Source organism: Dysidea avara, chromosome 11 (genome assembly GCF_963678975.1).
Source record: "Dysidea avara chromosome 11, odDysAvar1.4, whole genome shotgun sequence".
In the NCBI taxonomy this organism is placed as follows: Eukaryota; Metazoa; Porifera; class Demospongiae; order Dictyoceratida; family Dysideidae; genus Dysidea; species Dysidea avara.
Genome location: NC_089282.1, coordinates 4,485,565 through 4,495,086, shown reverse-complemented (window position 1 = coordinate 4,495,086; position 9,522 = coordinate 4,485,565). Strand labels below are relative to the sequence as shown.

The 9,522-nt window shown below is 39.0% G+C and overlaps 3 protein-coding genes across 4 annotated transcripts in view; 2 read left to right on the top strand and 1 right to left on the bottom strand.

Annotated features, from left to right (window-relative positions):
- The first annotated feature begins 1,771 nt into the window (after nt 1-1,771).
- LOC136238285 (uncharacterized) lies at nt 1,772-4,693 on the top strand. The gene is made up of 3 exons (XM_066028682.1): nt 1,772-1,926; nt 2,109-3,438; nt 4,040-4,693. Exons 1-3 carry the CDS (start codon nt 1,875-1,877, stop codon nt 4,383-4,385), a joined length of 1,728 nt encoding a protein of 575 aa, XP_065884754.1. The 5' UTR covers nt 1,772-1,874; the 3' UTR covers nt 4,386-4,693.
- Nucleotides 4,694-6,184: 1,491 nt separating this feature from the next.
- On the bottom strand, nt 6,185-9,183 carry LOC136238143 (uncharacterized). The gene is made up of 3 exons (XM_066028494.1): nt 8,157-9,183; nt 6,470-7,934; nt 6,185-6,408 (listed from the first exon to the last, which is right to left on the bottom strand). Exons 1-3 carry the CDS (start codon nt 8,236-8,238, stop codon nt 6,273-6,275), a joined length of 1,683 nt encoding a protein of 560 aa, XP_065884566.1. The 5' UTR covers nt 8,239-9,183; the 3' UTR covers nt 6,185-6,272.
- The window catches only part of LOC136238144 (transmembrane anterior posterior transformation protein 1-like), a 32,899-nt gene continuing 32,439 nt past the window's right edge, over nt 9,063-9,522 (top strand). Inside the window, exon 1 of one of the 2 annotated variants that reach the window (XM_066028496.1) lies at nt 9,063-9,488. In XM_066028496.1, coding sequence (XP_065884568.1) covers nt 9,467-9,488 — 22 coding nt within the window. In that variant the 5' untranslated portion in view covers nt 9,063-9,466. The remainder of the gene's footprint in view (nt 9,489-9,522) is intronic. The other variant, XM_066028495.1, reaches the window with a different exon arrangement.

Genomic DNA, 9,522 nt, shown 5'->3' with positions numbered 1-9,522 from the left:
CGCTTGCAAGATTGTAGTCTTGGAATGTGTGAACTCTAACAGGGACTTGTATCTTGTTGGAATTCATCTAGCAGTTTGGTAAAGCTAACCTACAATATCTTGTAGTTTCAACTTTGGCTGTATCCATATTGGAATTTGTAGACAATCAAATAATCAAGCCAGTTTAATGTGTTTACTATACACATTGTCAGCCTACCATTCCTTGTCAAGCAGGATCTGCAAGTTTATTAAATAAAAAAATGACCTAACACCAGCTAATTATTTAATGTTACCACTGGTATGTGTTACAATAATTTATGGGGACAAGTTTCTGCACACTAAGGGGGTGACATCATCCATTTTTCTATGACATAATTTCTGAATTGTAAAAACCAGGTATTTGCCCTTCCAATATTTTGTTGTGCCAGGCAAAAATCTTACCCACATAGCCCATGGATTTTAAGCTCATTACGTTAATTCTATTGTACCTTTACACAGAGCCCATGCATCCTTATACCCAAAGACCAAACATTTCAGAGTTCAGTTGACATTTTTAATACACTTGGTCAAGTCTCAACATTGATACAGACAACAGCACAAATGGACACAGTACAAAAGCAAAATTAATATGTACAATTGGCATGTATGGTTGTGAGTGCATTCAAAAAAGAGAATAATTTATAAACTGACTGTTTAGAGGTCATCGAATGATATTGATCTTGACTTGAACCGTCTCCTTTGTTTATTGTTGTTCGTTGAATCAATTACACCAGGGTGAAAGTCAAGATCATCAAATGATACTGATCGGCATTTTCTCTGTCTTCTACAGCCCAACTTTGGTGATGTGTTCATCTCTTCATCGTCTAACAGGTTTCCAACACTTCTTGTCATAGGTGATCTATACTCCGATGTGTCATTCAATGGGACTAGTTTTGGTGAGAAAGCACTGTTCCTTAGCCGTGAGAAAAAGTTTGTGACTTGCTTGAAGCGTGTAGCGGTCGGGCACGACTGTTTAGGACTCAGTCCAGTTTTGTCGATTCCGGATCGTTCACTACCACTGCTGCACGTTGATAAAGAGATCATGTCGTAATCAGTTTTATCGGCTGCCGCACATGTTGTTATCAAACTTTCCAGTCTACTGATAGTCGCTAGAGCCTGGCGTAACTTGTCTCCGTCTCTACACCTGCGAATCCCATGGCAGTAAACCTCCCGAGCTTGATCCCACGAGTTTAACGCGCACAAAATAGCTCCTTTCTGCAAATAACCAGTTTCTTCGTCCGGGTGAGTAGCTATTGCCTCTTCTGCAGTAGCAAAACCTTTTCTGAATCTTTTCAAAACTTCAGGAAATTTCTTCGCCGAGTACGATATTCCAGGCGTCGTTGGAGGTGTTTGTGAAATGGGACTAGATGCGAATAACGGTTCGTCGGTTATATCACTCGAACTACTAGACGCGTCACTGCAGACACTGTCTCTCGATATTTTATGGGATAGCAACACTGCCTTCAAGTGGATCTCTTGTTCAATCTTCAGGGCCTCCTCGAAGTACATTGTTGCTTCTTGCAACTTTCCCCTACAATAAGCTCCTCTGCCTCGTTGGCTGATTAGCTCGTATTCATCCAAAATCTCTGATGATTCACTCATGGTTATAATACAACGATAAGTACTCGCTTTAACAACTCTAATGTCCAAGGTAACACATTGCACTATGTAGCGTGTAGGATGGCTGCGCTTATATAAGCCCAGTTAATAACACGAAATTTTACTGTAAGTGTTTGTCACACCGTTGGAAACCTTAAAGTGCAAAGGGTCACCATATTACGATTTCCGTAAACGTGGTGAAATTGTTTTACGGATAAATAAGGGAATACCCTAAATTCACGTGATCTTTGTGTTAAATGGAGCTGTGGTGCAACTATGTTGTCTTCTTCCTGTTGCACTTCTTGAAAGGTACGTTGTTTTGTTTAAATGTTTGTTCTACTAGTGTTCGCCAGTACCTTTGCAGTTTTGCGTCACTTGAATCAATACTAAAAATCGCTGAGTCATGATTATTTCTGTTTCAATTTGCCCACAACAACATGTCGAAAACTTGTTGATTCACAGCTCCGTGTTAAATCTGTTATTTTTTTTAGGTTGTTATTCTGAAGATGTGTTGAACTCACTGAATGGAAATATCTCTGTCCTATCACAACATCTAGATGTCACCACTGTTGTATTGAAGGATGGTCATACAATAAGGTACCCACCTCAGTTTCAGTCAGGTAAACAAAGTCTCCGGCTACCCTGCCACACATGCGATCCTTCTTATAACATTTTCCAAATTGACAATCGCTACCTCATACCAAACAATTCCAATGTACATGTACTTTCTCGCAATGATGGATATTCCATTGATATCGGAAGTTGCGACCCACTGTTGCTGCACTTGGGCAAAGCAGGTGTAGTCTGGATATACTGTGCAGCACAGGGTACATCGGTGGACATAGTTGAACTACATAGGAGAACTGACAATACGTGGTATGCACCTAATGGTGGTCTTCATAGATTCCCGCTATCATCAAGGAGAGCCAGTAGAAATTCTCTTCTATCAGTCAAAGAGAAAGATGGTGAAAACATATCATTTATATATTTTGGTGATGGGGGATATTTAGTACGGCGAGGCTTGGAGGACAATAGTTTACGAAGACTTCGCAGACCATCAAGTTTGTGTGCTACTATTCAGGAGCTATTTTATGTTAACGAAGAACTGATAATGATGCAGTGTGCTCTAAAAGTGTCACCAGAGAATTCTGGTCTTGTGCTACTTAATATCAGTCAGCCAAGTGCAAACCCAGAATTTTTTCATGAGTTGGGTGCCTTCTCTGGTACAGTACATATCTCTGGTGGAATTGTAGTTCTGTTAATATCAGAAATAGTCATCATCCGCAATGCAGTCAATGCCACTAAGGTTGAGCAGGTGATAGGCTTGCAGGCTCAACTGAGCAGTCAAGGAATATTTGTGCATGTCCATCACACCACCTACTTTGTGTGCACAAGCCGTGATGCAGTCTACTTCATAGACATAGCCAGAGCACTAGAGGGCAATAACACTGCTTATGTCAAGAAAGATAGTGACAATGAGATTTGTGTGGATAACAAATGTGTTATGCAGTACATGTCTGGAATATTGTTTGTGCCCTTAAAGATGTCCGACAATCCTGATGGATTGGCTTTGTACAGTATGGATCCTATCGAGCTGATTACAACAATATATGCTGTCACCCCATACAGGTATTTTTTTACCCTTGAACTTTCAACAGAGAACAAGCCTACTGCAGCGGTGTTAGACGTGAGGACTGGAGGGAGTTCAAACCAAAATGTTGGCAGTATTGCTGGATCTACTGTTGGTGGTGTGATAGTTATTGTACTTGCTATCCTTGTCATTGTAGTCATAATCTATGTCTACTACAAAAGGAGGACTCAGTGAGTTTATGTGAATTACTTGAGTAGTTTGGATAATAGTAAGGTATTATGAATTAATTTTATGATTTAAGGATACTTGTAGAAGTCATAAACTGTGGCCCAGAAAGTTTGTGAATGCAAGAGTTTGGACCAAATGGTCTTTTAGTGTTTGTAGTTTGTTAACAGATCATTTGCAGTTTGCCATCATTAGCGAATTCTAAAGGATAATTGTTTTTACATTGCATACGTACTGTATGCCTAGAAATGTTTAAGGAACAATTTTATCTTGTTAATCTTTTTGGCGAATATACTTTTGACAACACGTGAGGGATCAGTACATAAAGTATCAAACCTGCCGTATAGAAATTTTATGAATTTAGTATAGATGTAAATTTGCAGCCATTCGGTGAGTACCTTTGGGTATGTATGTGTAGTATAGCAAGCAGCCAACTTAAAAACAGAGGGTGCATAGCAGGATGTAAGGGACATTTGATTTTGAAAGACTATTGAGGGAAAAATTTGTGGGTTCGGAAATTCCCACTGTCTAATAATAATCCAAGCTGAAGGTCTTTTGCTTGTCATATTGCATGGATATTATTGTTGTTTTTTTTTTAAATTTAAGATACTACTACCAGTACCAGACTGCAGAAGTGAGGTTCGATAATGAAGATGACAGCATTGTGATTGTTCCTGGTCGTTTTAACAATCCTGTATGGAACTTCAACGATGGTCATAGTTCTAGTGAGGCGACTGATGACACACAACCATCTACCTTGAACAACAAAGCAAGCAAGAAGAGTGAGGCTACCAATGCCATACTAAAGGAGAAGAATACAAATGTTGATGGGAGTAATGCAAGGCATGATGTTAATGATGACGAAGGTTGCTATGGTGTGGAGACTAGAGAGGACCAGATCAGTTTGAAAGAATACATTGATGGTCTGGTCATTGGAACTATGCAGCACTAACTGGTAACAATTAAACAACTTTAATCTCATTTTTTATATATTTTCTCACCTTTTTGATTGTTTGTCTGTTGTAGTATCATGTATATCTTATTCATGCAGTACTACTTGCTATATTGATTTTTTTTGTCTGATCTATACCGACAGCTTTTATAGCTTTATGTACCATTGTTGTAGTTGTACTAATGCCATGGTAGACATTGCTATACATACCCAACATTTTTTGTAACATCGTGATTTTTTTTTGTATACTCAATTGCAATATGTCCATATTCTCAAAAATGCAATGAAAATTTGAATGACAAGTTTAATTCAAAGGTGTTTGACATGAAGACTGAAGAGAAGTTGCAATATTGCTGAATCTACTGTTGGTGGTGTGATATAGTTGCTACCCTTATCATTGGACTCGTAATCTATGTCTACTACAAAAGGAGGGCTCAGTTAAGCTGAAATACGTTAGTAATGTGTACGTAGTATGGCGTTTTAGTAATGAGTTTGTAGAACTCACAAACTTGTCAGAATTATGTCCTGTATGTCTGTGAGTTTTTGAGAGTTGTTGGTTTGGCTTAATATTGTGAACACATTTCTGGTACATAATCAATCAAGGTTTTTACTTGTGAGTAAATTTCGTAAAGCGGTAAAGACTTGTTCCTTGAATACTTTATTAGATTGCATAGTTTGTGGGTGCAAAATAAGATACAAAGCAGTGAAGCATTTTGATGTTTGCAAGACAAATGATCACCAACCCATTGTAGTTAACATTCATAGTTTATATTACTGAAAAATGACAGCATACTACAATTAAATGCAATCACAATTGAAATCAAAATGGTACAAAATATTTGCATGTGTACATTTGTGCTTGATTTTGCTAAGATTGTTATAGAATTGCATGCCATCTGACAAAAATGGAAGACTGTCAGTATAATACTCCACATATAACATGAATAGCTAACAATGGATGCTCCACTACTAATATATATATATGGATATTAACTTGAAAGAAAATACATGCAAGACAAAATGGTGTGCTACAGATACTAAAACTGACAAAATTGAAGACAAAAAATGGTGTGTTACGCACAGGTCACAATTAGTGTTGTATAGTTCTAATGACCAGACCATCAATATACTCTGCAAACTGATCTGGTCTTCTCTAGTCTCCACACCATAGCAACCTTCATCATCATTAACACCATGTCCCCCTCATTATTCCCATCGACATTTGTATTCTTCTCCTTTAGTGTGGCATTGGTAGTCTCACTGTACTCTTCTTGCTTGCATTACTGTTCAACGTAGACATTTGTATTGCCTCACTACTGCGGTCATCAGTGATGTTCCAAACAGGATTATTAAAACGATCAATGCTGTCATCTTCATTAGCAAACCTCACTTCTGCAGTCTGGTACTGGTAGTAAAAAACAAAAGCATTCATGTGAAGACAGTACGAAGCTTTACACATATTCTTATAATGATGCAACAACATCGCCCTCAGATAATATATTGTACAATGGAAATTTCCATAATTATAAAATATTTAAAGACATTTGCAGTATTTATATTTAATGATGCCACAGGTGTCCTGCTGTGGAATTGACTATACAGCTATACTTGCTGATACATATATTGGATTTACAACCTGCATAATTATTAGGTTGCTGCAAATCTACCAAGTTGTTGGGTGTGCATGGTTGCACTGTGTAGTGCTTGTATGCTCAAAATGCTATGATAGTTTTTGTACTTACCAGTATTACCACCCTTATCATTGTATTTATATAGCGTAGTTTGGATAGTGTTTAGTTAACATTGCAATTGTAGTATAATATTATTATAAATAATGTGTAATAAAAGAAATATATCTGCAGATTTATACATTAATAGCAAACTATATTATTTCATGTTTAATTCTTCTTGTGAAGCTGTGGAAACACGAACTGGAGATGGTAAGTTTTGTTCCTTATGGGTTGTTGTGTTTTGTCCTGTTACCATGTTAGAAGTGGTTGTGGGGGGAACTACTCTTTCTTGTCTGTTGGAGAAACAGTGTACAAACAAAATAAGTATGTAGCTGCAGTACACTTTAAACTCACCGAGCTATTGGAAAATGATTTTGAATTTCATCAACATTTTGCACAGCATCATCAGGTATGTCATTATGGGCAGCTGGTTCTGGTGCATTTCCATGACTTTGTCGTACAAATACTACCACAAATATCACCAGTACAACAATAATAATTAATGCCACCACTATGCCAACAATGATACCAGCAATTGCACCAGAGGATAGACCACCACTGTCAGAATTAGGACTAGTACTGCTATTGGGGGTAGGTGACACTGAAATGGGAGACAGTGGTGTACTTGTTGTAACAGATGGTAAAGTCACCAAGGTGGTAGCAGTTGATGTTGGTCCTACCCCACAACTTACAGGAAGAGGAGCACTAGGGTTGAGCCAGTATTGTCTTGGCTGATCATTCAACATTTTGTTCATGTACACACATGGTGGCCATTGGGTTAGTAATACAACTGATACTGTTGTGGTTGGTGTGTTGTACGAACTGATAATAGCAATGGTTGTACTTAGAAACTGCACTGCTGGACATGTGGGACAAAGTGGTTCTGTTGTAGTCATAATGTGGTAGTGCTGGCCATCATTATCTGTGATAGCTTCTGGAACACGTATAAATAAAACTGCCATACTATTGACTGCAACGACTGCAAATTTCCCATCAATTGTGAAGTCACCAAAGACAGTATGATTAGTATTGTCAATTGTTATAGTCTGAGTCACTGCATTACCAGTTAAAATGTTCTGAAGGGTCAGTTGTGAACCAGCCAGGAATAAGGCAAAGCCATGAATTGATAATGCGAGCAGTAGTCCATGGTTTGAACCAAGTAGGTAGAAGTTGACATTACTTAGTTCATCAGTGATATTGACCCAGAATTGTGTTTCATTTGTACAAGTCAGTAATACTGCTGACCTTTGTCGTGAAAAATTTACAGGTTCACTGCAATCATCGGGAAGATTGTACACCCGTCTCTGAGAAATGCTTACAATAAAGGTGACAAGCTGATGGCTGGTGGTAGCTGCTATAATTAGACCTTGTGTACTGCCACCTTCATCATCTACACCACTATATGTTATTGGAGTGACACGACCATTCAGATCTGCTGGTATGTTACCACAAGTATCATCTTTACAATAATCCTCTGTCTCTGAGTCTGCAGCATCACGACATGCAACAAGTAAACTATTAGACACAGTAGCAAAGTCATTTGGAAAGCATGGTAATGAAATGGCTTCTTTCATTATTGTAGTCTGTCCATTAGTCAGTTTGATCACTGTAACACTATTCTCCATTGGAGCATAAAAGAAGGTACCATTTTCCTCGGCTTGCAAACAAGAGTCCACTAAAGAGCTCCTGCAGTATGGAGGAATGGATGGGAGAGTTGCTGATGTTGCTGGTTTGTAAATGACTGGGCTACTTGTACTACTGAGTTGAAAGCTTCTTACATTTCCATTAGCATCCACAGCATTCAATTCTGCACTTGCAACTAAGAAAACACATTGACATACTAACACTGCATATATCTTAGGTAATGCCCACCACGAACTACGAGACGAACTAACACAGGAACCATCTTTTACACAACATATTAGTACGCTGACATACTTAGGAATAAGAAGCGAAGAGGACAATAGCCTGGTGGTTCAAGGAAGACATAGGCGTGCAAAAAGAGGGGTGGGCCTAACCTTCCGATGTTTACTATGCTTACCTGCTCTGCTTGGCCCATCGAAGAACAGTAGAATGATAATACACGCTATCCACACCGATGATGAGTGGTCTAAATGATACATCGTAGTACTTGGGATCTGGCAACCTGACCGCTTCTCCCACGTTCACGTGATTCAGTGCTGAGTCACAGAAAATTGAGCTATCCGACACACTGGCGAAAAGGGTTGGTAGAAAGAGCATCGCTACATGTACACTTCCCCGGAAATTAATATATTCAGCACCCTTGTGTTGGTTGGAGTGTAGCTGACTTTGAGTCGGCTTGCATTGATCTCTATCCCATAGCTGTGAGGAGCTAGGAGAGCTGGGAGCTGATGATACAGGCCTAGGCATCTAGCAACTTGAAATATAAACTACTATAGTAGATGCAGAAATCCAATACCACCTACATAGATCAGATGATTGTTATTGTATCATAATAACCCGGGTACTAACCACTAAAATATCATGTGATGCCCACCGATACTGAATTATACTTACACACAACATCAGGCAAGCCAAATATCGTGCAGCTGGACACATGAAATCAGATATAAGCTTAGCTACAACTGTTCAATGTGTTGCAAGCAATGATCCTCTAGTTAGCTCATGCCATTGTATGGGTCAGTAAGACTTTGACAGCATCTTTTCCATATACCTTATGCATTGTCCATTGTTCAGTTTAGTTCAATTTTAAATGGCATGACTAGATATGTAGCAGTTGATTATGGATGACACACAATGCAATCATTTCCCAAGGCATGTCAGAGCTATACTGTGACAAAACAACATGATGTTGCTGAAGATCAGTGAGTTGGTAACTTTCAACAAACAACAACTCGAACAACAACAACTCACTACCTCATTGTTGGCTAGCAGATAGCTACCATGCTTAGCCCTATCTATCATCTCACTTGAATTGCGACTCAGGGCTGAAAAAAAAGAGTCACCACTGATGAGCAAGACAACAATGAGTAAGAAGACTACAGGTACTACGATCTCCACTGGGTATTACTGTAGCTCTCTTGGAGACTAAAGTGGTTTTATCGACCATGTATCACATTACCACCAATTTACCCAAGCGGGTAAACTGTTTTAACAACCGCAGCCGTTCAGGCTCAGTCGATTAGGGGGCCAGACTAGCAGAGCCCATGCTTTGTTAAGTGCAAACATTGTTACTGATGTTAACAACGTACTGCGGAAGATGAAGGCACTTGCAGAAAAACGGAGGCGTGCCTGATGCAACCTTAAAATGCTTTCTACACGTACAACTAACGATTGTGGGTTTGGGTTTTCTACCGACAACGGTACGGTATGAAAAACAAAGAACGAAAAGGTGAGCGAGTCTGTAAACACTACTTGTAAGGGTA

Bases quoted from the DNA above. Each gene is read 5' to 3' on its own strand.
- LOC136238285 (XM_066028682.1), top strand. From the start codon at position 1,875: ATGGAGCTGTGGTGCAACTATGTTGTCTTCTTCCTGTTGCACTTCTTG. The intron at 1,927-2,108 runs GTACGTTGTTTT...TATTTTTTTTAG, and splicing joins CCTGTTGCACTTCTTGAAAG to GTTGTTATTCTGAAGATGTG. The intron at 3,439-4,039 runs GTGAGTTTATGT...TTTAAATTTAAG, and splicing joins TACTACAAAAGGAGGACTCA to ATACTACTACCAGTACCAGA.
- LOC136238143 (XM_066028494.1), bottom strand. From the start codon at position 8,238: ATGTATCATTTAGACCACTCATCATCGGTGTGGATAGCGTGTATTATC. The intron at 7,935-8,156 runs GTAAGCATAGTA...GTGTTTTCTTAG, and splicing joins CGATGGGCCAAGCAGAGCAG to TTGCAAGTGCAGAATTGAAT. The intron at 6,409-6,469 runs GTGAGTTTAAAG...TTTCTCCAACAG, and splicing joins AATCATTTTCCAATAGCTCG to ACAAGAAAGAGTAGTTCCCC.